Source organism: Diceros bicornis, chromosome 28, assembly GCF_020826845.1.
Source record: "Diceros bicornis minor isolate mBicDic1 chromosome 28, mDicBic1.mat.cur, whole genome shotgun sequence".
In the NCBI taxonomy this organism is placed as follows: domain Eukaryota; kingdom Metazoa; phylum Chordata; class Mammalia; order Perissodactyla; family Rhinocerotidae; genus Diceros; species Diceros bicornis.
In genome coordinates this window covers 22,201,561-22,228,490 of record NC_080767.1, presented here as the reverse complement: position 1 = coordinate 22,228,490, position 26,930 = coordinate 22,201,561, and the positions used below count along the sequence as shown (strand labels likewise).

At 51.7% G+C, this 26,930-nt stretch overlaps 2 protein-coding genes across 12 annotated transcripts in view; one reads left to right on the top strand and one right to left on the bottom strand.

The window, feature by feature from the left end:
* The first annotated feature begins 249 nt into the window (after positions 1-249).
* Positions 250-13,412, top strand: AMBP (alpha-1-microglobulin/bikunin precursor). Its single transcript, XM_058524739.1, has 10 exons — positions 250-443; positions 1,738-1,880; positions 2,959-3,035; positions 3,911-4,027; positions 4,510-4,611; positions 5,413-5,459; positions 10,682-10,763; positions 11,876-12,043; positions 12,370-12,543; positions 13,270-13,412. Exons 1-10 carry the CDS (start codon positions 327-329, stop codon positions 13,299-13,301), a joined length of 1,059 nt encoding a protein of 352 aa, XP_058380722.1. The 5' UTR covers positions 250-326; the 3' UTR covers positions 13,302-13,412.
* A 3,009-nt stretch (positions 13,413-16,421) lies between these two features.
* The window catches only part of ZNF618 (zinc finger protein 618), a 182,497-nt gene continuing 171,988 nt past the window's right edge, over positions 16,422-26,930 (bottom strand). For all 11 annotated transcript variants that reach the window (XM_058523856.1, XM_058523845.1, XM_058523847.1 and 8 more), the window contains 2 exons: positions 24,948-25,049; positions 16,422-24,274 (listed from right to left, as the gene is read on the bottom strand). In XM_058523856.1, the coding sequence (XP_058379839.1) occupies positions 22,758-24,274; positions 24,948-25,049 (1,619 nt within the window). In that variant the 3' untranslated portion in view covers positions 16,422-22,757. The remainder of the gene's footprint in view (positions 24,275-24,947; positions 25,050-26,930) is intronic.

The window sequence follows — 26,930 nt, the reverse complement described above, 5'->3', positions numbered from 1 at the left end:
CCAGGTGGAGTGACCTGGGGGGAGCTCCCCCATCCTCCCCGGGCTGCATCTGGGCCAGGTTGAGTTTGGCCAACGCCTCCTCTGACACAGCCGCCCTGGTCCCTCAGGACCACTGACCCCGGCCTGGGCTCTGCAGGGGATCAATCAGACCTTGACTTGGGGACCTGATTGGTCCTGGCTGAGCAGGGCAGCCACCAAGGTCACCTACAAGCCACACGCCCTTTCCCCCAGCCTCAGTCCACAGCTGCCTCGGGCAGGGAGGTGGTGGCTCCTCTGTCCCCAGACCGAGCCCGTGAGTGACACCCGAGGCAGAGGAGCCCAGAGCCATGCAGAGTCTCGGGGCCCTGCTTCTGCTGCTGACCGCCTGCGTGGCGCTGTGGGCCAGCCCCGTGCCGACCCTGCCTGATGACATCCAGGTGCAGGAGAACTTCGACGTCTCTAGGGTAAGGCTGGCCTCTCTGGCGGCCGTGCTGGGGTGTCCGAGCAGCTGGGGGACAAGTCCTGCCTGCCTCAGGGCCTCAGTCTCCCCACCTGTAACTCCGGGGTCGGTCCCTAAGGGCCCTCCCTGCCCAGACCATCTGGGATTCGTTGAAGCTACAGCCCTATGCATCCGCCATTCTGTGGGACTCTTGTCTGACCTGCTGAGTTAAATGTCCTCACCTTTGAACCTGTCCTCTTGGGCTCCAAGGGGAGTCCATGCTTTGATTAGAATCCACCCGTGGAGGGCTTTGTGCCGACTGCTGCCCCTGCAGCCCCCACACACGCCTGGCTGCGACTCTTCCTGCCCACCCTCCCCCACCCCCAGCCCTTCACCTTCAACCACTCACTCTCCCTGCAAGCTCTGTGTTAGCCCGTCCTGGGTCCCCGGCCCTCATGGGCCTGGGGTGGCGCAGGGCGGGCATGTGGGATCCTGGGGAGAAGAGAAGCAGCACAGATGGGGCTGGTGGGACTGAGAGGCCTGGGCGGGGCGCTGTGTGTGGGGAGTCCTAGCACAGCCTTCCAGCCCCGGCTCTGCCCAGGTCACTGGGTGACCTTGAACAGAGCTTGCCCCCCGACCCGGGGCTCAGTCTCCAGGTCAGAAGGAGGGGCTCTTAGAATCTTCTAGCTGCAGCGTCTTGTGGGTTTTGATTACTTTCAGGGTCAAGGAAGGGTCGTGGGTGGAGGGGCATGAGGAGCAGGGCCCTGTGGTGGTCCGGGGGGGTGGAGGGTCGGAGGCTCACGGCCCCTGCAGGACGGGAGAGCTGTCTCAACTCTCCATCACGTGGTCAGCAGAGAGGCGGCAGGCTTGTCCCGTGCCAGACTCAGCTCCAGGAAAAGAGATCCTTTCTAACACGGAGCTATGGGCTGCTCGGGAGGTGGTGAGCACCCTATCCCCGGAGGAGTAAAAGAAAGACAGGCCTCCTGCTCTGGGGGAGCCGTGGTTGGTGATGACTTTAGGGCACGGGGATTTGGACCCCTTCCAAGTGAGCAGCACAGATCTCGAATCTCAGTGGAGTCAGGTCTTCTGCCAGGCTGGGAGAGACCCCATCTGCCCCTCTCCTCCCCAAGTTCGCCATGGTGCCTGAGTTCCATTAGGGCTCTGTCCTCCCTTGAAGCCGTGTGGGCTCCAATTAGCTATCAGACGTTATCTCTTAGAAGGATCAGTCGTTGAGAGGAGGGAGGGGAGCAGGTACCCAGCAAGTCTCCTTTGAGGCCTGAGGCCAATCCAGATCCTCAGGGCTTGTGGCCGCCTCCTAGATCTATGGGAAATGGTTCCTTGTGGCCATGGGCTCCACTTGCCCGTGGCTGAAGAAGTTGAAGGACAGGATGTCCATCAGCACGCTGGTGCTGGGAGAGGGAGCGACGGAGAGGGAGCTCAGCACGACCAGCACTCGTTGGCGGTGAGTGGGGATGGGGTGGGAGGGCCGAGAGGGACCAGGCTTCAGTCACCACCCTGTCCTGGGAAGTTACATATCTCTGCTTCCAGCCAGGCCCTCGCCTCTGACCTCCAGATCTCTCTGCCGTCCTCCACCAGGGCGTGCCCTTTTTATTGTCCCGTCGACACCTCAAGGGCAGCGCCCCCAACGCTATTCCTCTTTTCCCACCTGCTCTTGCTCTCTGGGCGTCCCTGAGCTCAGTAAGGGCACTTCTACCCCCCAGGGACCCAGCTTGGCAAGCTGGCAGGAGGGGAGCGTCCTAGACTCGTCTGTCAGCTGCCACTGGCCATTCAACCCTTCACCAAGCCCTGTCCATTCTCTTCCTAAGTCCCTCCAATCTGTTCCCCTCTCCCCTCTTCACCACCACCACCTGGTCCAGGCCACCTTCTTTTCTTTCTTGGTTGCCTACAGCAGCCTCTCTACACTGCTCCCCACCTCTGATCTCGAACCTTCCATCCAATCCATCCTTCACCCAGCAACCAGAAAGACCTTTCGAAAACTCAAATCTGCTTAAATCTTTCCATAGCTCCCTATTGCCCTTGGGAATAAAGTTCAACCCCTGTGACTTTCAACCCCTGTGACGTGGCCTTCCAGGCCCCTCCCAGCGATCACCATTCCCCACCCCACCCTCCCCCACATGCTCTGTGACCCACCCAAGTGGACCTGCTTTCAGTTCCTGGGACCCTCCACCCTCTCGCACCTCTGGACCTTTGCACCTGAGGGTCCTTCTACCGGGAAGACTCTCCCCACCTCCTTGGGCTCATTCCTGTGGATCCTTCAGGACTCGGGTTCCATGTCGCTCCCTCCAGGAAGCCCTCCCTGACCCCACAGTGTCAGGTTACATGAGCTCCTTTGTGCTCTTGGAGCATCTCTGGCGTCCCCCGACGTGGCACTGATCACACTGACTGCCTCTGCCTCTGCCCTCCCACCCACTCAACTGTCAGCTCTATGAGGGGACAGCGTCTGTCTTGTCCTCCTTTCTATCCCCGGCATGTAGCCTGGGGCCTGGCACATATATTCCTTTTGGTTTGTTCGTTTCCAGGAAAGGCGTCTGTGAGGAAGTCTCCGGGACTTACGAGAAAACAGACACCGATGGGAAGTTCCTGTATCATAAGTCCAGTAAGTCGAGTCCCAGGAGACACGCAGAGTTCTCTCCTTTGCTAAAAAAGGCCTTGATGTCTTGAATTCTCTTTCCTTCTGCCTCAACTCTCTCTGCCCCTCTAACCTTTCCTCCCATTTTTCTGAGATGTCATCTAGCCTTCCTCCAAATTCCCCCCTTCCCTCTTCCTGCTCCCCTTCCTCCTCCTCCTCCCTCTTCCTCTCTCTTTCTCTCTCTCTCATTCATGCATAAATGTGAGCATCCAGAATAGAGGATGGGCCGATTGCTGAGGATAACATCAAGATGTCATCAGTCTTCACGTCTTGTTAGGTATCTGCAACCAGCTGATAAAAATTTGCAAAGTGTCTACCACATACAGCGTGCATGGTGCTCAGTGATGGAGGGACTTTGACATGAATTTATTCATTAATCCAGCCAATGTTTATTGAATATGCTCTCTGTGTCAAATAATTGTGTTGGGGTTGAATATATGAATGTTTGGGTAGAGGGATGGTAGGATAAATAAATGAGTGGGAGAATAAACAAATGATTGGTAAATGAATACATGTACAGATGGCAGGTAAGTGAGTTAATCAGTGATCTAATAGATAAATTGATGGATTAATGGATGGAGGAAAGAAGGAAGGAAGGGAGGAAAATGGATGAATGTATGAACTGATGTATGGAGAGGATGAAATGATGATATGATGAATATATGAGAAGATAGATGGATGGTTAGAGAGAGAGACTGAAGACGGATGGATAGATCAACAAATACACAGATGGGGTGGGTGGACAGAAGGATGGATGAACAGATGATGAGTAGACGAAGGACGTCAGGCTAGAAGAGCCTTCTGACCACCGATCCCTTTGTCTTCCTGCATCTCCCACGCAGAATGGAACGTCACCATAGAGTCCTATGTGGTCCACACCAACTATGATGAGTATGCCGTTTGTGTGAGCAAGAAATTCAGCCGGCGCCATGGACCCACCATCACCGCCAAGCTCTATGGTAAAGGCCTGGAACTAGATAAGCTCATTGGAGCTGGGGGTAGGAGGAGACCCATGATTTAGGGACAGTGGAGTGGGGAAGAGCAGGGAGTTTTGCTTTCTCTTTATGACAAAACTCCAGTTACGGGAAAGATGGAAACCTTTACTCTCCCTGGAGGAGATAGAGCTCAGTCTGCCATTTGAGGTAGAATCCTCTTCTTTGGATCTCTAAAGTTTCAGATCCAGAGACTTCCAGAGCCCCCAGGCCCTTAGAAGAACCAGCGGAAAGAGCCCCATGTGGGGAGTCAGGGGACTGGGTGGGACCTGGGAGGGACACTTCTTCCTTTCCTGGAGCCAATCTTTCCATAAGTGTATGAGAGAGATGGAATTGGGCCCATAGTTTTCAAACTTCCCCTAAATGAAAATTACTGGGCAAAATACTCTCAGGCCCTACCAGCCCAGGCACCTGTGGTTCTAGGCATCTTCTCTGCTCCCTGCTTGCAGGGCGGGAGCCACAGCTTCGGGACAGCCTGCTAGACGAGTTCAGGGAGACTGCCCTGGGCATGGGCATCCCCAGGGACTCCATCTTCATGATGACTGACAGAGGTAAATGGCATGCCACCCCACCTCACATTTCCGTCCCCTCCTCATCCTTCATGGCCCCCAGAGAACATCTTCCCAGCCCCTGGGCCTTTCCTATAACCCTCTGAGATAAGCAGGGCCAACCCCCCTGCCCCAACTTTACAGAGAAGGCAGTGGGGACCCTGGATTTGCTCCAAGTCACACGGCATGTACCTAGCAGAGCAGAAACTAGAACCAATTCACGGTTCACTCTACTGCCACGTGTCTAAGTGAGGTTATATCCAGAATCTATAGGTACCTCTTAGGTAGCAGAGGGTCAAGAGCATGGGCCTTAGAGTTACTACACCTGGCTTCAAACTGAGCTGTGTGGCTCCTGGCTTGTCAACCTCCCAGAGCCTCATTTGCCTCATCTGTAAAATGGGGATGATAATGCCTCCCGTGTAAGTCACTGTGAGGAGTCAATGAGATAAAGCAGTTAAGTACAATAGTGCTGTGCTGGTGTCTAGTAAGTGCTCAGTGAGTGTTAGCCGTTGCTGTTCTTGTGACGATGCTGATGAAATGATTCTGGTGGTGGAGTGGAGATGATGCAGATGCTGATGAAGGCACAGCCACTAGTCTGTCGCTTTTCCAGTGAGTGACCCTCAGCAAGCCGTGTGTGGGTAGAGCCATTCATGAAGTGGGCTAATGCATGAGACAGTTCCCAGCATGATGCCCACCAGGCACACAGGCATTAGAACTATGAGTGAAACAAAGCCCTCTCTGGGTCTAGGATGCTCCCCTAGTTTGGTCCTCTTCTTCACTCCTGTCTCCTGTCCTCTGACCTAGGTGAGTGTGTCCCTGGGGAGCAGGAACCAGAGCCCAGTCCACTCTCGGTGAGCACCTCTCCCCCACCCCATCCCCACCCTGCACGCTCATTTGTGCTCCCCTTGTCCTGCTGTGGTGGTGGGCGGGGCCATTGAGAGGGGTTGAGAGAAGGCAATGATGGGCGTGGGTTCTGAAGTCAGACCCACTTGGGCTCAGTCTCGGTTCTGCCACTGGGGCTAGTTGCTGCCCCACCTGGACCTCACTCTCCTCATCGGTGAAATGGGGTAATTACACTTACCTTCCAGGTGCTAGAATTCAATGACATGTAAAAAGATCTTAGCAGAGTGCCTAAAAGCAGTAAAATACTCAATAATGAAATAACAATACTCAATACTCGATAAATGAAAATAAAGTCAACTGAGCTTCCTAAAAAACAGCAAACCCAAGAGCAATCAGCTTCTCAAACCAACTTCTCTCCTATGCTGCTTTTCGAGATTTTGGGCTTCCTCATTCTTCTGTTTTATTTTCCTGTCTTTTACCATATTGATTAAGCTTTCTTTATTCTTTTTTTCTCTGATTATTTGGAAATTATATATCCTAATTTATTCTACTGATGTGTGTATATGTGTCTATATGTGTGTGTATAAACATATATATATAATATTTATTTAGAAACATATATATATAATATTTATTTAGAAACATATTCTTGAAATTTGAAAAAATACAAGAAAGCAAAAAAAAAGACGATAATGTCCTTATTCCCACATAGAATTAACACTAACATATTATTTGTTTGCTTTTGTATTTTTTAAGAAAAATTACCATTGATTTTATAAAACTAACATATGCTCATTGTAAAGAATGAGAACAATGCAGAAAAGTATAAAAGATAGAAGTTTTAAAAAAAAATTCCACCACCCCAAAACGACCAGCATTCACATTATTCCCGAATCTTGATATGCGTACATGGGGAGAGAAGGACAGATAGAAGGAAGGTTGGATAGATGGATATGCAGAGTTAGAGACACTGTTATGAAATGGGATTATATTACAGCTGCTATTTCTAATTTTAAAAAGCATTAATTGCAGTTTTACCTGAATTTAAAAAAAACTTGAAGTGGACTTCTTGAACTGCAAATAAATATTTCTTCACCACAAGAGATTTATTTCTTAAAGAATACTCTAAGTTAAGTCAAGGTTATGAAAAAGCATAGAAGAGGCTGGCATCACTATATACATTTTTAGAGGGTAACTATTGTCTCTGTGATTTGAAAGGCAGACGTCGGCGCTCTCAGACCTTGTTCCATCTCCTCTTCTCTTTTTCTTTCACGTTGTCCAGATTGCTACCTTTCCCATTCTGCTCTGTTGCTGTCTTTCCCAGTCATTTAGTAATAGTTGTATATGTTAACGGATTCTACACTCATCCGTAGTAAATATAACCACAGCTTCTCCATTCCTGAGTTATTTCTATTAATCTTTTAATTAGTGCCATTTCTTTACCAAGTGATGTTTTCAAGTGGGGTTCATGGGTGTTTTCATCCCTGAATTCTTCCCTGTTTGAAAATGTCTGCCAGTTTCCTTCATCCTTGAATGACATTTTGCTTGGGTGTCATATTCTTGGGTCATTTTTCCCTCAGAAAAAGCTTTCCATGCATTGCTCCATTGTTCTCCAGCTCTGATTATCGCTGTGGGGAAGCCTGAAGCCAGCCTGATATTTCTTCTCTTTGTAAGCAATTTGTTTCTTCTGCCCAGATGCCTGGACAGACTTTACCCTTGAAGTCAACATCTTAACAAAGACATGTCTTGGTGTTGAGAATTCTGTATCAAATTTTCCTGGAATACAGTGTGCTCTGTCCATTCACAGATAACATTCCTTCTGTATTTCAGAGAACTCTCTTGCATGTTATGGAATTCATCTCCCATTCCCTTTGTTGGGTTTTGCTACCTGGGGAACTCTTGTTCTCTCATCCTGGAGCATCTTTGTCTTCCACATGTACTAGTTTCCCTCAAATTGCTTTCATCTCTAGTCACTGGGAGTATCACCAATCTTTCTCCTATGACAGTCTTTCCATTTAGCAGCATCTATTCTGTTCCTTACTACCTGTAATTTATTCACTAGCTCTGAACTTAGGTTGTTTTGGTTCTCAATTTGTTTATTTAGGCCTGGGTTCTCTCTTTTCATCTTATTCTGTTGTTTACCATTTCATCTTTGAGTCTTGCTTTAATAGATGCACGTTCTTATTAAGTAATTCTATAGCTTGAGGCCATTGAGGAATTCTCTTCTGCTCCTTGAGTTATGTTTTCTTCTAAGTTGGGGTCACAGGTTGGATTCTCTAGATCAACCCCTGTGGAAGGGAAGGGACGAGGGGAGGATTGGGCAGAGGGAGAAGTAGAGCTGTGATGTGGTCACAATGCCTCAGCCAACCCTATAGGGAGCTCTAGAAGTGGGAGGACCCGTGGAGTTGGCCCAAGATGGGGCCGAGGGCGGGGCCTTAATACCCAATGTTGACCAGTCTGGGAAGGGAACATGACCTTGAGCGAGAGGGCTCCCTTTAGCTGAGGCAGTCCCCACCAGGGGCTGACAGCTGAGGGCTGTGGACAGCAGCACATCCAGCAGCTGGGAATCCAAGTCCACGCTGAGGGGAAGTCTAGGTAGTTCATCATGACAGTGTCCACCACAGTCGGGCCCTTTCTCTAGTTCAGGCTATTTATTCATTCATTTCTGAGGCAGATCTGGGTAGTTTCTGTACCATTTCTTTTTACCTGGCTCCTGCCTAGTCAGTTTTAGCCAGACTTTCTGTTTGTTCTGATATGGTGGGGTGGAGGTTTCATTTACTCCTTGGTCCTCTTCCCCTAAATTTGAGCCTAGTCCCCTCCCACCCAAATTTAGTGTAAGGTCGGGGTGTTTCGTGTTCTGTCACTTTTCTGAAGTCCAAGCTTGGTTGGAATAAGTCGCTGTGCTTTCTCTTTTGAAGGACTGCTAGATGTCCTCTGTGGGGTTCATTCCACCTGGTCGGGGCTGGCAGTGATGGTCGTGTGTCCCATGGTGCACCCTCTGGTGCATTAGATTGTGTAGCCCCAGAACCTTCCCTTAGAGAGAGTCAGCCTCTTGTCAGTTTTCCTCATTTCTTCCCAGAAGTGATTTCCACTAGTCCTCTGTCAGAAGAGGAAAAAGATAGGGTTCCCCTCAATTTTCTTCTCAGATTTGGGAGTCTTAGGGAGAGTTATCGGAGATTTGATGACTTGCCAGGACTGGGAGTTGGTGGGCGGGGTTAGGAGCCAAACTTGACTGACCATCCCCGTTCAGCTCCAGAATATTTGATTTCTTTCCTTGATCAACAGTTGTAGTTTTTGCTTTAAATTTTGCCCCTTTCCTTGTTTGAGTGATGTTGATGAACACTGGGAGGACCGGGATTTCTGAATTCATTTTTTGCTGTTAGGTATTGGAGAGGGCAGTTTTGAGGGAAATTTCAATCTGACATCTCAATCCAGATTTCAACAATCCAGAAACCGTATTTCTTTATCAATGTCAAAAATGAGACAATAACCAATGACTGCCCTCGCCAAAGAGAGAAGTGTAGTACACTTCCATTTCTTCCGTCCAAGCTTCCCACATTCCCGTTTTTGTGGATATAATCTGAGATTGATGTTCGTATTTTCTACCTTTTGTTTTGAGAATTACTTTTAACATTTCCATTAAGTTGTATGACCATTTTAACAACGATTTAACCTCAACTCTATATGTTATTGGCTTTATAGTACACCATCATTTCTTCACTATCACATCATCCATTTTCTTGTATTTAGATTCCCTTCTCAATTGGTGGTGATATTTCTATAAGTAATTTTATTCCAGAAAGATACGTGGTGGAAAACTATTGGATCCTTGAATGTCTGAGAATGTGTTTCTATGTTTATGTCACATGATCAACAGCTTGGATAAGTGAAGAATCCCTGAATTACAATCTTTTTCCTCTTACATCTCTCAGATATTGCTCTGTAGCTTCTGTCATGAAATGCTGTCATTTAAGGGCCACAAGGCTCTTCATCCCTTGTCTCTAGGAAATGTCTAGATGAGGCTCTTCATTAATTTTTCTTCATTCCCTTTGAGCCCTTTTAATTGGACAACCCAAGTCTTCCTTCAACGTGGAAAAGTTTTCTTCTATTATTTCTGTATCGATAGCCTCTCCTTCCAGAATTCCTATTATGTAAATTTATTTCTTATAATATCTAACTTGCAGTTTATTATCTCTACTGTATGGTTGAATTCAACAAAATCTTTTCTATCTCCAATAACTTTCTACTTCTTTCATTCATTTCCATCACTGTTGGCTCCTGTGATGTTGATGCAGTGTCATCTTGCATCTCATTGATCGTTTAAGTTTCCTCCTGTTTCTTACTGTCACCCTGGGTTTAGTGGTGATATTTCTCCAGCTCAATCTGATTCTCCTGAGAGGCTACATTATTTAATTTGTCCCATGATTTTTTTCTTTTCCTTCCTCTTCCCCAAGGAAGGCCTACGTGCAACCAGCCTGAGATGGGTTCTGGCAAACAGTAGAAGTCCCTGGTCACAGCTCTCAGGTGCACCTTAAAAGGAGAAGAGAAAAGTTGAAGGTTCCTCCCGTTTTATTTTTCCAGACTCCAAGTATCCCCTGTGGGCAGGAAGGCTGCCTGGTGGCCGGCAGCTGCCTGGTGACCCCTGCCTGGTTCCCTGCTCATCCCTTCTTTAATTGTCCTGGGATCCTGCCTCAGTGGACTCTACACCCAGAGACCCTTTTGACAGCTTTGGCAGCCTGCCCTGCTCTGCAGTCCCCACCATCACAGCTAGGAGTGTTAGGGTCGTCGCGGAGTCCCTTCTCCTTACTCTCTAGATGGCTTTTCCTCTGCAAGCAGCCAATGATGATGCAAACCAGTCACACCCATACTCCGTCCTGTATGCCTTCAAGCATAGGAATGCTGCCCTTCCCTGGATTCCATTAGAGAAATCCATAGATTTCTTTTCCATTATTACAGTCCTTTGAGCATTTCAACCGGAAGTTGGATATGTAGGCATTATTATACCTCAAGGTGCTGGTTTTTCATTTCAGACCAGAGATTTATCCTGTGATGTCCATTCTGGAGTTCAGCTTGATGCTTTTGGGAAAACAGGCCATTAACCCGTCTAGTAGCTGTGCTTCTCTCTATACCCTGATCCCCAAAGGAAATGGCTTATTTATATGTCCCAGGGGTACAGGTGAGCCATAGTGGCAAGGTCTCGGCAACAGCTTCTTCTCTTTCTTCCTCCCAGAGAGCCCGGCGGGCCGTGCTGCCCCAGGAAGAGGAAGGATCGGGGGCTGAACAGCTAATGACTGATTTCAGCAAGAAAGAGGGTAATGGTCACCCGCCTTTTCACCCCCTTCTGTCACACTCAAGAGAGGGAGGGCCCATGGTTGGCTCACCCTGGCTGCCATCACCACCGTTAAGTCTCTTATTTTTCTGCTAGAGTCGAGGACTCAGCCTAGAAAGGCAAATCAAGTCCTCTGCACTGTGCCAGGGGTTGTGGGGTGAGAGAGAGGAGCATAAGGAATGGTCCCAGAGCTTAGGGACCCTCAGCCCCATGATGAGGAGCGAGTTCTTGCCCTGTCTCTATCAGTGTGTGGCCTCCTAGCTTCGTTTCGTCATCTCTACAATGGGATACCAGCCTGCTGAGCTGACCATCAGGGCTCTTGTGGGAGCATGTGGGGGAAAGGATGCTTGTGGATGCTTTGTGTAGTTGACAGTGTTCACGAACGACTCACTCTCCAACTGACTCAGCAAACACTGAATGCTGCTCCACCTCTGGACCTGTGCTGGGCAACTGAGGTCACAGAGACAAACCACCCATGTCTTTTTGGGACTTCTAGTCAAGTGGGGGAGGCAGTCAAGGAGCAAAATGATGGACTCAAAAGGGTAGGTCAGTTACAGGGCTGGGAGAGCTCAGAGAATGGAGGGGTGAGGGGATCAAGGAGGACTTCCTGGATGAAGGGGAATTCATGCTGTGTCCAAGTATCCAGGTGGGGTTTTATGGAGGAAGGCATATTCCAGGGGCAGGAACACGCGAGCAGAGGCGTGGGGGTGGGACCTCAGTGGATACGTCAGGCTGGCCGGCATGGGTGCTGGTGACTGTGTCGTCAACTACTGTTATTACAGAGTCTCTGGGCAGACAAGACCAACACAGGGGATGGTGGCTCTGTGGGTCGCTGGTAACTCCCCTTGTTATGGAGCAGAATGAGCGTGGATTTTGGAGTCCAACAGACATGGTTTTGAATCTCAGCTCTGTAGGACCCTGGGCAAGTCACTTTACCTCTCAGAGAATCAATTCCCTCATTTATAAAATGAGTTGATGATCCTTCCTCTTACTGCCGAGATGAAAACGGAATGAGATGAGGCATGTTAAGTGTCCAGCTTGGTGACGGGTACACAGTAAGCACTCAGTAAGTGCTACTGTTCTGCCCCTCCCCAGATTCCTGCCAGCTGGGCCCCGCGGAAGGTCCTTGCCTGGGGATGGTCACGAGGTATTTCTATAACGGCTCGTCCATGGCCTGTGAGACCTTCCAATATGGTGGCTGCCTGGGCAACGGCAACAACTTCGTCTCGGAGAGGGCGTGTCTGCAGACCTGCCGAACTGTGGGTGAGCGCGGCTCCTCGCCTCTGTGCACACTGCACCCCCACAACCCTGTCCTCCCAACAAACCACCTGCCGGCTGAACAGGTAGCTGAGAGGATATCTGAATGGTGGAATTCCAGGGCAAGTTTCCTGAAGTCATAGGAATTGCACATTTGGATCTGGGTGACCCTAGGCAAGTCATTTGTTCTCACGGGCCCCAACTTCCCAAACTATAAAGAGGGACTAGGTGTCTAGATGAGTAGGGTGCCCTGGCTCAGGCTCTTTGCCAAGTGTCTTGGGTTGGCTATCACAAGGATTACAAATGCCCTGCTCCTCCCTCCCACTCCACAGAGGCCTGCAATCTCCCCATAGTCCAGGGACCCTGCCGAGCCAGCTACAAGCTCTGGGCATTTGATGCTGCCCAGGGGAAGTGCGTCCTCTTCATCTATGGGGGCTGCCAAGGCAACGGCAACAAGTTCTACTCGGAGAATGAGTGCAAGGAGTATTGTGGCATCCCTGGTGACGGTAGGAGACCCCCTGGGGTGCCAGGCTGGGCCAAGGGGCTCTTAGGGTCCAAGTGGGAGAGCCTGTTAGGAGGAGGGGGTCTGGAGAGCTGAGTGCTGGACTCTGTATCTGGTGACCAGCCCATCTACTCTCTGGGCCTCAGTTCCCTATCTGTAAAATGGGGCCAAGTCCTAGGCCTTACCCCAGCCGGGATGGGGCACCTGGGGAGGCGCTGGCCAGGCCCAGGGAGAGGGTGTGCAGGGGAGGCTGAGGAGCCCGGCAGATTCCCGCACTGCCACACTGGGCTGGCCACATTGGGCAGGTGCCAGCTTGAGTCTCGGTTTTCTCTTCTGTAAAATGGGATGAAGTACCTACTTCCCAGACCTCACAGTGACGAGGAGTTAGTCCTCAGCTAACGGAGCTGTTACTAACAATGATGGGGATGCTACAAGGAGAACAGTAAGAGCACCCCAGGGACCAGCAGCCATATAAGACTTCTGTGCCATAACTCCCCACTGGGCAAATGGGCACCTCAAGTAGATCAGAAGAGGCAAAAAGTCAGATCGTTCATGGGATGCATTTTGAGGATATCAAATCATTCAGGGAGCAGAAGGTTCTGGGCTCAGGCCCCAACTCAGTCCAAGCAGCCTTCCCTCCTCCGTGAGGCATCCCCATCCCCTGACCGTCCCACCCATGGACACTTGGGCAAGCCCCACACCCACTCCCTGGGCCTCTCTGTGTCCACAGGGGACGAGGAGCTGCTGCCCTTCTCCGGCTGACCGGTCCAGAGGCCACAGGGTGGCAGGGAGGGCATGGGCCAGTGTCTGTCCCAGTGCCCCATGGCAGGCCAGGCCAAGTGACCTGGCTTCAAATAAAAACCAAATTGTGGACTCCTGCAATTCTGTCCTGACTGGTCATTGTCATCATCAGTGTAACCAGGTGGGGGGAGGGGGGCGGAGACAAAGCTGGGGTGGGGGTATGCGTAACCCCAGCTTTCCCCAGAAGTGACAAATGTGCGTGTCAGAAACGTAATAGAACTAGCTTCCGCACATGAAATTGACTATGCAAATTATGAAACATAAATCACAGTTCTATTTACTCCACAATAGTATAGAAGGGGATTCTTTTGTTTTTAACAAAGCTAGAAAACAGGAAAAACCCTGGGTACTTGTTTCTGGGGGATGTTTGACGGGGTCATCAGCGACCCAGGCTCAGAAGAAATACTTGTGCCCTGGGGGGTCAGGGCACACGGCCCACAAGTGCCTGAAATAATTCCCCTGTCCTTTGCCGAATGGAACGCCACCCCAACGTTTTACCTTGGCCGTAGCCACATCCCCAGCATCAGCCGCCAGGACCTGAAAAGTCTCAGGCTGTTTCTCCACGACGCCCTGAGTTTCCATCTCCCGGGAGCCTCACTCTGGCTCTGTGCCCCGGAAGGAGAATGTTCATCAACCTTTGCACGGTGTCCAGGACAACCAGAGCCGAAGCCCCCATCTGGCCGGCCTCTCCTCCCTTGAGGAAGAGAACAGGTAGGCTGGCCAGGTGGCTCAGGTACCAGCTCGGCCCAAGAACACTCCTCCAGGAGCCTCCAACCTAGACACGCTGGATTTACCAACAGCTGATTTATAAAGATCTCTTGTTGGCTCCATCCACCCAGGGCCCTGATGGCTGCTGCTGCTGCTGAGGGAGGGAAAACCCCATCTTTGTGTGTTCTGAAGGGGAAAGCTGACCCCAGGCAGGGCCAGCACCTCTTCTCCGTGGGGTGACCAGCGTGCTAAGGGCTGGTGGCTAATTCAGCCAAGGTCTGTCTCATGCCATTAGCCTATTTGCTTAAGAGACCCATCAGGAAGGAAGAGGGGAGGGCCTTGCACATCTCTTGTTGAGGGGATGGACCCAGAGGCAAGGATTTGGGTGCAGAAAGCTTTGCAGCCCCCTCATCAGACCACATAAAGACCCCCCCTTTTATGTCTCCTCCAAGGTCCAGAGCTTGGGGCTTCCAGGTTCCAGCAGAGAGGATTGTCCTGAGGGACAGCGTCTGAGGTCACGGCCGGGACTCCAGGCAGAAGTGGGTGGGGTCGGGGCAGGGACCTAGGCAACTGTTCAGGGACAAGTGACAGGCTCTCCTGCCTGGAACTAACAAATGTCCTCATGTCCTACGTCCATACCGTGCTCGCCTCCACGCACGCTCGCGCACCAGGCCCAGCCACCTGTGGAAGTTTGAAGGTGCCACTCGGAGGGGGATATTTTGAAGTGACAAAGGGACAAATGCAAGCCACAGGGGGAAGGCCAGCTCCAGCTCGTGGATGGGATGTTTGGCTCACAGAGTATTGGACCTTCCATATAAAAATCTCAATTTCTCAGTTCTCTTGAAAACTAAGTTCCGGCAGCCCCGGGGCCACATCCTGCACCCCAACGTGGCTGAAGCTGAGTAGACACGGCCCCTCTAGACGGGACCCCCTGCGGTTCGCCAGCCCTGCCCGCTGCCCTGCCCAGTCCTGGGGGCATTGTCTCCATGACACTTGCTAAAACTTTCATAACAAAAAAATTCCCGTGGATCCTGACTTTATCCCTGAGGGGTGGGATGGGGTGGAACCCCATCTGTGACCCCGAGTCAAGAGTCCACCATGCTCATCTCAGAAGGCACCAGAATCATTCTCAGCAAAATGGCTGCCCTGAAGACCCCCTCGATTCTTAAATAGTCTCACCTCAAATTTTCTCTTAAAGATACTGGTCGCGCTCATTTCTGTTACCAAATAGATGTGGTTACTTAATAAAGAAACATATCCTTTTTTTTTTTTTTTTTGTTTAATGTTTAATTCCAGAGGCTGGCCCTCAGAGTATGGAGGCACCAGGGCCATGCCCCGGCCTTATCTGTGATGTTCTGTAGTGTAGGGGAGGATGCGTTCAGCTGCAGAGGGCTCCTGACTTTTTAGGGCACATGGAAACTCCTCGATTAAACCTCACCCCCTCGCTCAGGAATGTCCACACAGACACTTCCTGGCAGGAAACTCCCACAGAGGATGGTTCTGAGGGCAGGGCTGCTGTGCTGTGACTTGTGTGGTTTGATGGAATTTGTTCCGCTGATCCCAATACCACATCCTCTTCAAGGAGAGCACCCCGTAATCCGGTTGAGAACACGATAAAGCCTGACGTGGTGTTACCTTTGGCCGGGCTGTCCTGGCAGCAGCAGGCCTGCTCTCAGAGTTGTCACCCTTCCCCACCCACTCAGGCCACAGCTGGTCCTCTGGTGTTGTCTTCTCTCCTTCCATTTGACTCTCTTCAAGCAAAGCATCGATGTGCTCGTGTCTGTATTGTGTGGGGCTCTGGGCGGGGCCTGCGGAGGGGCGAGTCCACCCAGGCTGGGCCCCGCAGCTCACCACGGAGGGCACTGATTCTTAATGTGTTTAGGGTTGCAGATGCCAGCAGGAATTTGGCAAAGCCACGGACGCTCCTCAGAGAGAGGACAATACAGCACAGAGGGTGACACTCATCACTGGGGAGGCCAAGGCCGCCGGGTGCAGGGTCACAAGAGGCACACAAATGACCACTGGGCAGGGAGAACTGGGGTGCGTCCCTTGGACATTGGGCCTGTAGGACTCAGGGATCAAATCCACCCCTTCTTCCACGGGACAGTGCTCCACAAGCGAGGCCCACAGGGGCCACGTCTTCCCTTGGCTGTGTCCCTCCCTCATTTATCAAACATCGGCTGGGCCGGGTCTGGTGCTGGAGGTGAGCAAGGAGCTCAGAGTTGACAACCCCGACCTCAGTGTCCCCTTGGGATGGACTCTGGCTCTGTCACCCCCAGGTGTCCTGCCTCTGGTCCATCTCCACTCACCTGTGCCCTGCTCCTAACTGGATGACCCGGCCCAACCCCAAACCCAAGAAATAATACCACACACTGCCATCTTCCTAAAAGTCGTTTTATTGTAAAACCATAAATACAACACTGACATGAAATCATTTAAGCAACTGATCCTCTCTAACCATTCAAAGGATGTCTTCTTGCCTTGGCATCAACCAACTGGGAAATCATGTTGCAAGATTCGAGGGGTAGGGGATGCTGAATTCTGGGTGGGGGCTTTTGGCGATTTAAGGAACCAAGTGGAACCTTCCTCTTCTCCCTGGGAATGTCCCACTTTTGGACAAGAACAGACAGGTAAAAACAGCAACATTGAAACAGCTCAGTTTTAAATTTTATTACTTTGTAAAAATCTTTTTTTTTTTTTTCTTTTCCTTTCCTCCATTTGACATCAGTGAAAGTTTTAAACATCACGAAACTGATTTGGCTGTAAATGGAGAAATGGTACCAAAACAAAGGGAAACGAAAAACCCAGAGGACAAAGAGAAAACCCTAAATAAACCCTCAAGTTTGGTCTCGGGGGTTTTCGTATCACAAGAATCCAACCCCCATGCAATGACTCCTTGGAGAGCTGTTGGGCCCACACCGACGACACAGGAGACCGCAAACGTCTTTTGTTAATTAACACAGCAAGGGTGACACTAGGTAACTTTTTTTTTAAATACAGTACATGGTACACGGGGTCCCGCAACGGCCCTGCATAAACCCCTTGTGGAGACTTGAGCCAAGCGCTGGCTGTTTATAAAAATATTGTGTTGCTACAAAAGTATAAATTAATGCTACCGGTATTAAGAAATATTAAACACATAAAACTTATAAGGATTAAGAAAAATATTCATTAATACCTGTAGAAAACTCTGGCCTAAAAAAGATATTTTTTTGTGTTTGTTTTTTTGTAAATTTTTTTGTTTTTTTTTTAAGATGACTTGAGTTTCTTGCACTCGAAGAGAGAGACACAGTCGGATGTGCCTATGGTATTGCCTAGAATGTCTTAACTACTGAGAGAGGATGGGGTGGTGCACGCACGGGGTTACTGAGTGGGGCACAGGAGGGAGGGGGCACCAAGGCTTTCTCGAGATTTACCTGATGTGAAAGAATCACCGACGTGAAGTTGTGGGGAAAAGAAAAAGGCAGGATCAGAAAACAACTGAGAATAATTTACGCTTTTTAAAAAATATCTCTGCTTCAGGTGGTTGTACAAAATGATTTCCTGATGCTTGGGATCTGAATGGCCCTGCACGCGCTGCCCGGCGGGTCTGAGCCTCCGGCCCCGCAGGTCCCTCTCTCTCCTGGCTGGCAAGTCTCAGCCCCACTCCAGTCCATGAGGTCGCTTGCCACTTGGGCACCCAGCCACACCGGCTGGGCGGGAAGGAGGGTCCCAGGCGCGGACCGGCTGGCACCTGGGTTGTGGGAGGACCCCCTCCTGGCTGGTCTCAGCTCCCGTGGTCTCTGCCAACCTGGACTTCAGGATGCGCCACAGGGACCCCAGGCCCCTGAGGTTGTGGACAAGGCTGGGCTGTGCCCCTTTAAGGAACTTTGGTTCGAAGAGTCAAGGTGCCCATGGGACGCGTGGGTGGGTAGGGCCCTCGTGGTCCTGATGCTGACACCCACCTGCAAACCTAGCAAATCCTTCTCTGTACAGGAGGTGAATCACCAAAGCAACGCCCGTCGTGGTGGCGGCAGTGGGGGCCTGAATACAACCAACAGCGATCTTCACCCTCATCAAAGTGGGAGCAGGCGCCTCCTCGCACGGAAACCCCAGGGCCCCTTCAGGGAAAGGCAGGCCTCTACCGACCACGATCCCCAAACCCCAATGACAGAGGAAGAAAACAACAAGATCCTCCAGAAAACCCTGGAAAGGGGCAACGGGGAGGAAAACATAAGAGGGAAAACACTGTATCATTGGTTCACCATAACTGGCCTAGCAAACTTGAGCCACAGTGAAGAGAGGGGCACGCCCCTTCCCAGTCCGCCCACTGCCCAGCCGGATGGAGGGGCTGGGGCCGGGCCGACGGGGCGAGACAGGAGCCCCAATCTACTGTCTCCAGGGGGCAGCCTGAGCCCTACTTAGCCTCTTGGGTCTGTCTAAACCAGTAGCCTTTCCAGGAGCCCTCCTTTGGGTACATCCCAGGGACACAGGCATCACCGCTGTTCCCAAGGGCAAAGCTATGAACTCGCCCCGGCTCCGTGGGGCAGGGGGAGGCTGCCCACCATCCCCGGGCACCTCCTCTTCCTGTCTCTGCAAGCACATCCATGATGATGACAACTTCCAGGCACCGTCCCCTTCTGGGCTGTTTCTCTCGGGACCTCCCTTCTCCGTTCGCATCCCAGCGTCATTTCAAACCTTTCTTGTGAACCTGCGGTCCCCAGAGAGTGTGCGCTGGATCCCTGACGGCTCTCCAGGTGCCCCCTTCCCAAGGAGCCTGGTGCAAGTCCAGGCGGAAGCAGGTGGCCTCGTGCAAGCCTGGGGGACCCCTAGAGGCAGAGGATCAGCTTCACAGTGGAAAACACGCCTTGCGGAGCTTTTCTCCGGTGTTTCCTGGAAGTGTGGGAGATAGGGGAGCAAACTGAAGGAGAGGACACTGGCCAGCCTACCAGGCCTGCTGTGAAAAAAAACGTCCCTGCTAGAGTCCTGGAGACCCGGGACTTCTCCACCGTGTCACCGGACTGTCCTTTCCTCACTGGGAAGCCTGGGACCCTTTTCCCAGCCAAGAGCCAATCCCCGAACGCAACGCATGAGGCTGTCAGTGGAACGGTGGCGAAGCCTCCTCGCTCGTGGACGCGGCGGGTGGCCTTCTGTGCCGGGAAGCCCGAGGTGAAGCGCGGGCGGAAAGCTCTGCTCAGGTGGTCCCGCTTTCTTTCCTGGTTTCTAACTACCATCCGGAGGGAGGCTGGCTGGGTGACCCAGGCACAGGCAAGGGAGAACGGCTGAGACAAGAGCATCCAGTCACGACGACAGGGACGGCACCGAGACCCCTCCAGGCTACTCCAAATCCGAGGGACCACACACGAGGCCGTGGTCCTTGGCCTGGGCTTTGGTGGTGCAGCCACCTGCCCTCAGAGGTATGTTTTCTCCACCTCCCCTCTGGGGCCCACGTGTGTCCAAACAAAGGCCATCTCCGTCCTGGGAACTCACGGCTTGAGGCAAGTGGTGTCCGAGTCAGCAGGTGACTGACCACCTCCAGCTGTCAGTATGATAGAAATGGCCCAACGTCCTTGTCTTCCAGCCCCCAAGGGTCTACGGTGGAGAGCCCTGCAGGGGTCACAGAATTGGGAGGCAGATGACAAAATCCTTCCGACGGTCAACGCCAGGCTGGGTGGCGGGAGATGAACTGAAAGAACCTATCTCAATCCTTTGGCTGAACTAGAATTCGGATCAGGTGGATATTGCTGGAAGCAAGGGGGCCAGTGGCTGGGGCTGTGAGATCTTTGGGTTTTACTAAGCTGTTCCTCGCAGCAGTTTGCCCCACGGGCACTGCCCGCGTAAGAAAGCACATGGACGGGCACCTTGGCACAGCCTTTCCTGTTGGCAATGAGTTTCTGGGGAACCAGAGGTTACAACAGAGAAATGACTCCCTGCCACCTTGTTACTGTATCTGGATGAGGCAGCCCCAGGACACAGCTTGCAGAGTCCCTAAGGGCATTCACAGCAAACCTGCAGAGCAAGCCAAGCCCTCAGGATTGAACTGAGGTGAAAAGGAAGGAGAGAACAGGAGGGGACACGTATGACCCGTTACCCAGAGTTTAGTAAGACTTACTGGAATTTTCATCCTGGAGGGCCAACATCCTTGTGTCCCAAAGAGAAGAATGCTGACATCTGGGCTTGGTCTCTGATGGCTTTGCAAGAAAGTGAAATGCCTGTTTTCTACCCAACTAGCCCAGTAATTGGGGCAAGCCCAGCACAGCTCTGCTCCAAGGAGAGGGGGGATGGGCTCCAAGGCCCTGCTCCCACTGACCACACAAAGGGGGCAGCGCCAACCCTGCCTGTGTGGTTAAAAGTGCCAGGTCATGAACTCTTCCCCAGCAGCAAAGCAAAGCTGGGGGACCTTTTGCTGTCGGCACCTGTCACTCATAAGCACCCCCGCAGCCACCTTCTGGAATGCCCCTAAAGGTCTGATCCACAAGTCTGCTGATGCTCCCATACTCTCTAGGAAGTGACATCAGGTGACTGTCCAGTGCCGATGGTGGCTCTTCTGATGACGTGACCCCAGCTGGAAATGTTGTGGAGGAAGTATCTAGAACTTCTCCAGGAGAGGAAAGGGCATGGTGGTTCCTGAGACCACGGCTTGCTTTTCACTTGGATGCCTTTCAAAACGTCCAAGACTCGGAGGGTTGGTTCTCATAAAGCAAAGCAAGCAGACTTGGCACCTGGGACAGTGCTCTGGTCCACGATCCTAAGCTTTCTTGAGTTTTTACACCAACTTTCCTGCCATGGACCTGGGGGAGGGCAGTTGTACAGTGCTTTTGAAGTCGAGGTATCTCACAGTTGAGTAATGCTTTATTACTAGGAAGGGGTGGAGTGGACTTAGCCCCCAGGATGGCAGAATGTGCCTCTTTGCTGCAAAGAGCCCCCCACGATAGTGGTCCTTCTCAGCCAGAAGCCTTTGGTGTAACCATCTCTATCCCACCTCCACAGGCACCGGGGGGATGTGGGACCACCAGCACTTCATTCGCCAGGAGGTGGGTTGGGGGTGGGCACTGACCCCAAGGGAACCACCTCTTGGGAGCGGAAGGGGTCCCCCTCTCGGCATTTGCACTGAGAGTGTAGAACTTCAATTGCTCCTGGAGAGAAAAGCCTGAAAACCTCTTTGACGGCGTCAAGGTGAACGTAGCCTGATGCCCTCCCACCCTCCAGACATCCATTATTTGGCCCAAAAGGCACCATGCTCAACTACTGTCCTGGAGGGAGGCGCAGGCTCATGGGGACCCCCAGGGCTGTGGGCAATGGGACCACGGGAACCCCTGGGGTCCTGGGAAGGGAGAGGATGCCGAGGGTCCGAGGTGTGACGGACATGAACATGGATCGACTCAGGAGTCCCTGCTGAGTTGGAAGGTCAGTGATGTGGCGAGTAGTGTAATGCACTCTGGGTACAGAATCGGACATTCACGGTACCAGACACGGCGAGCCAGGAGGGTGGGTCTTCGCTTACATTCAAGACAACTCCTAAGCCACGTGCTTCCCTATGGCTTCCACCAAGCCCACCTCTGTGAACCTGACTCCAACCCCCTCCTGGTCTCCAAACGGCACAGCCAAGTTCATAGCCTTGGCCGTTCAAACGCATGGAAACCGGACTGTACAGGGAAGGCTAATAAAATCCTTAGGATACTGAATATACCACTGAGATGAGCTAGTTTACAGTGTGACTTGAGGAACAAAGAGGGCAATTAAAAAAAAAAAAACCTCCAAAACATAAATTACAGACATTCAGTGCCTCCTAACAGAGTCTAAATCAAATTTGAAAAAACAAACCAAAAAAAAAAGGTGAAAACTGCTCAAATGTTAGGAAAAAAAATTATTAAGGAGTGGAGACAGTCTCTATACTTCTCTCAAAAATGTCTTTTGTGTTTTCTATCTTATATTAAAAAGCAAAACGTCAGCTTTATATTCTTCAAGTCTCCTTTCCTGATTTGGGGAGATAGATAGGTGTGTTTCTAAGGCGGCTGCCCCGGGGCACCCCAGGGTGTCTCGAAGGCAGCAGCTCAATGCCCTGAAGGTGAGAAGAACAGAGTCCAGTGCAGAAACTGTCCATCTGATGCAGTCTGGAGAATCCATGGCAGAGCAGCCGGGAGGGGCGGGGTGCAGGAGGGGCGGGGGGGGGCTCGGGGGAGGGGGATGGAGGGACCACGGGCTGAAGGACAGGGAGTATCAAGTCACTCCAGAACTCAGCTGCCTGAACACATTACAGCATCAGCTTTCCACCAATCTGCACACCTGAAAATGGAATCTTTAAAGCCCCCTTACCATGAAAAGGAGGTGAAGGGTCTTCCCTCCTTCCCTAACACTCAGCTTTCCTGACACACCCAGTTTAATGCACACAAGCAGGCGTGCGCACATGCACCAGGGCTGTATGTGTGTGCACGTGTGCACGAAGCTTCTGCGGCCACGCAGACGAGCAAGGAGGCCCCACGCCCGCATCAGCGGCACACACGCTCAAACACGTACGCACGCGCGGGCGGACGTGCACACACGTGCACACACACACAGTGAAAAAAGCACTTCGTTTCCAGGGGGCATTTATAATGAGGTCCACAGTGTTTAGAACTTAAATTCCTTTTCTTTGTTTGCGACAGTGTTTTGTGTGTTTTTTTTTTTCCTAACGTTCTCTTTTTTTTTTTTCCTTTTCCTCTCTTTCTCAATTTGTTCCCAGGTAATGCCTTAAAGCATGTTGGATTTCAGAAACATGAGTTTGTTCATGTCTTCTGGACTGAGCAGTCGTCTCCTTTTGATTAAAAGTGCCTGTTCACACATATTTACACACCCGCTCCTGGCCCCCACGGCTGGAACCGCAAGGAGCCAGAAGGCCAGCTTGGCGAGTTTCGTGTGCTTTTGGGTCACGCACGACCAGTACTGGAAGAGATCAGGGGTGGCCTGGAAGAGGGGCTCCTGCAGGTAATCGTACACCTCGCTCTTCCCAAGCCGATCGTCCTCCTGAGCTGCGGGGTTCTCGCTGGCGGCGGAGCGGGGCTTCTTGGCCGCAGGCTCGAAGTCAGCCTCCTCGGTCCAGGACTCCTTCACCTCGTTGATGAGCTCGCACACCTTGCCGATGATCTCCTCGTGCTGGTAGGGCGGGACGGGCCGCAGCTTCTGCTGCGGGTCCAGGATCATGGCCACCTTATGTGCCGGGTGCACCTTGAAGTTCTCCTTGAGCGCCTCCAGGAAGAGGTGGCACAGCTTGCTGACGGTGCCCGCGTCGTTGGCCTTGGCCGTGAACAGCTTCTCCAGCCTGACGTAGGTGGGCAGCACAAGCTGCAGGGTGGGCTGGCTCTCGTTGCTCAGCTCGATGACTGCCTGCTTCACGGGCGTCAGGATGGCCGCCAGGTTGCTGAGCAGATGCTTGTTGAGGCTCTGGATGAGGTTCATCTTCTTGGCCCGGCTGTAGAACTCGCAGATCTGCTCGTAGCGCTCGTGGACCAGCAGCAGGGAGTCCGTGACCGAGTTCCAGCAGGGCGGCGGCGAGGTCTCCTCCAGCGACCCGAAGGTCTCCTTGGCGAGGCCCGTGGAGCCCGCCAGGTCCTCACACACGTTGAGCAGCTCGATGACCTCGTGCATGCTGCGGGCCTGCAGCGTCCGCTTGCTCAGCACGCTCTGCACCACCGAGTTCAAGGCACAGGCTGAGCAGCGAAGGCACATGCCGGCCTTGGAGAAGGCGGACGCGCTCACCCGGCAGTCCGTCACGTACACCGTCCGGATCTCCGACATCACGAACTCCGACAGCACGTTCTGCACCCAGTGGTGCACCAGGTCGCCGCTGTCACGGATGTCCGCGCCCTTCACGCCCAGCACGTAGCTCTTGATGTGGTTGCCCTCGGCCTGGTAGGCCGTGAGGATGTAGCAGGAGTCGGGGCCCACGCTCTGCGAGTGGCAGGTGACGCCGATGCCCAGGCAGGCGTTGCTGCCCAAGGCACACGTCACCTTCACCTTCACCTGGTTGTACATGCGCGGCAGGTGCTTCAGCGCCAGTGTGTTGAAGTTGCCCAGGATCTCGGTGACCGAGAAGGCCCCGTAGCGGGCGCCGCTGTCCACCAGCGTCTGGGCAAGCTTCAGGAACTCCTTCCCACTCACCACGCTCAGCGCGCCCAGGTCGGCGCACATGACCCGCAGCAGCCGCTCTGCGATGTTCTGCCGCTCCTTCTCAGGGATCATGCTGTTGGGTGTTAAACCACCAGTCGTGGCTGGCAGGAAACACAAGGAGAGATGTGATTAATCCTGGCATTCGAGGCTCCGTGGTCTGGCAGCAACCCAATACTCTTAAGTATCCAGTATTAGGAATTATGCCTAGGTTTCATCTTGCACACAAATCGGTGGTACTGACTGTCTTTAACATGTGACAGTCTCATAGGCATAAAGTTCTATGATTGATTAGTAATGCCCGCCACGGGCATGGGAATAGAATATAGTGGTATGTGTGCAACATACTTGCTGCCTGTGTCATTCACCTAGACCTTTGAAGCCAACTAATTTAGCCCCTCCCTCAGTATAGGAATGGACTCTAAAAAAGGAATCTCTAGTCAATAAAATATCTGAAGCCCCAGTGTCAGGAAAGAGCAGCCAACAGAAATTGTGGAGAGTGGATTCCAGTTCTGATTCTATCGCTAATTTGTACTCTGACTACAAACTGACGACCTCCTCTCCCTGGCCTCCTGCCCATCCCGTGAGGTCATAATTCCCACAAATAAGGTTTTAGGCGTTCAAGTGCTTTGGAAACTGTTGCGTATGGTGTTGCACCATCATGGGAGGCACAGGTGGTGGGGATGGAAGGCAGAGGGGAACGACCAGAGCAGGGGTGGGAAGACGCAGGGGCAGACCTCTGTGAGCCCCCCGGACTCCGGCCCAGGAGAGACCTACTGTTGTTGGCACTGTTCCTCTGGGCCTGGGGTTTCCACTTCTCCTCCACAACGGCAGGCGGTGACCGAGACTGGTTGGAGGCCATGTTGTTCTCATTGTCCGCTGCGGGCACAGAGGAGACAGCGCGTTACCCTGAGGGGCAGGAGGCCTGCCGACTGACAAGACGAGAACTAGAGAAAGGTGGGTAAAGGCGGAACACGGCCTCTGGGAACAGGCCTGGGTTCAAATCCCGGCTCCTCCTTAGGCGACTATCTTACGCTTGCAAAGCATAAGCATTTTCATCATTTGGAAAAATGAAGAGAATCACACGGATATGACACAATTGCTAGAAGGACTAACAAGAGACCACCACGCAGGGAAAGAGCTGAGCACAGTGCCCGGGGCAGAGGAAGTGCTTAGTAACTAGGAATCACTGTACCCCGAGTCTGGCTGGGAGGCCCCACACCCATGCCCAAGCAGGATGCTCTAGCTCTGAAACGGGAGGGGTGCCAGTGACACCCCAAGTGGCCTAAAGCGTCTCACACTCTCACTTCTGTCAAGTCTGCCTTTTCAGCATATTTACAGTCACGCGTTGCTTAACAACAGGGATACACTCCGAGAAATGCATTGTTAGGTGATTTCGTTGTTGTGTGAATATCATAGCGTGTACGTACACAGACCTAGATGGTGTAGCCAACTACACACCTAGGCTGTATGGTACTAATCTTATGGGACCACCATCGTATATGCGGTCCGTCGTTGACCAAAACGTTACGTGGTGCATGACTGTACTAGAAATTTAATTAAATGAATAAAACAAAACCAAAATAAGCCCTATATTATATGAAGTATGAAATTCTTGACCCTCTCATTATAAAACATGGAAACCGAAGTCCAGATACAGGAAAGAATTTGCCCAAGATCACGGAGAAAACTGGCGGCAGGGCTGGGCCAGACACTCCAGGTCCTCTGGTTCCTAGATGCCTCCTCCGTGCAGTTCCCTAATTTTTGGTAACTTGTGCATATGCAGTTGTATCCAGTTATAAATAACTGGCATAGGCCTAGTCTCCTCTATTCACGGCTACTGCTCGACATTTTTATAGTCTAGAAATGGTCCGAGTTACAGGCCTGTCATTACAAATGGCTACACAATCCCCTATCGTATGATACACCACAGGTTGCTTAACCACACTCCACGTCCTGAGTTTCTGGGCTGTGCTGTTTCCAAGATTACTGTTCTGCGAGAACCTATGTACCTGATAGTCTAACATTGTTCCTCTGTGCCTTTTTTAGTTGTCGTTGCCATTGCGGCTTTATTTCCTCAAAAAATAAAGGTTCTGGGTTGCCAGATGCCTTCCACTCTTCCCAAGCAAAGGCATCAGGCCTTAGGGGCCAAGGCTGTACTTTTCACACCTAGAGAAGCGACTTCCCCAATTTCTACAGTTCAGCCCTACAAGCCTAGTTAAGAAACCCTAGGACATCCACTCAAAGGCGTATTTTGCAACTGCAAGAAAGGTACTTATGTAGACTGTAATAACATGGGAAAATGCATGAAACAATGAAAAGCAAGATCTAATCATAAGTTTATATGTATTATTTACGTATATATTTTTTAGACTTGTAAGTCAAATAATAACAAATCCACGCATCAAAAATAGATGGCGAGGGGGACTTTCACTTTCGCCCACTCAGGATGACCTGCCATGGGAACTGCCCTCCAGATGCAAACAACTGTGAACCACAACATGACTGCTTTCAGACGGGCAGCTCAGGGTGTGATGCCAGAAAAAGAGAAACAGGTGTGAGCTCTATGACAGACCCAGCTTACTGCCTGGAGGCAGTTTCCAGGCTGCAGCATAGGGTCAGGGAACCAGAACAGAGCCCAGTGGTATTGTTGATTCGAAGACACAGAGATCAAAGTTCAGGGAGGCCCAAGGCAGCTGGAATTTACAGGGAAAAGTACCAAAGAAGACAGAGCCACACAAAGAGAGAGCTCTGGAGACC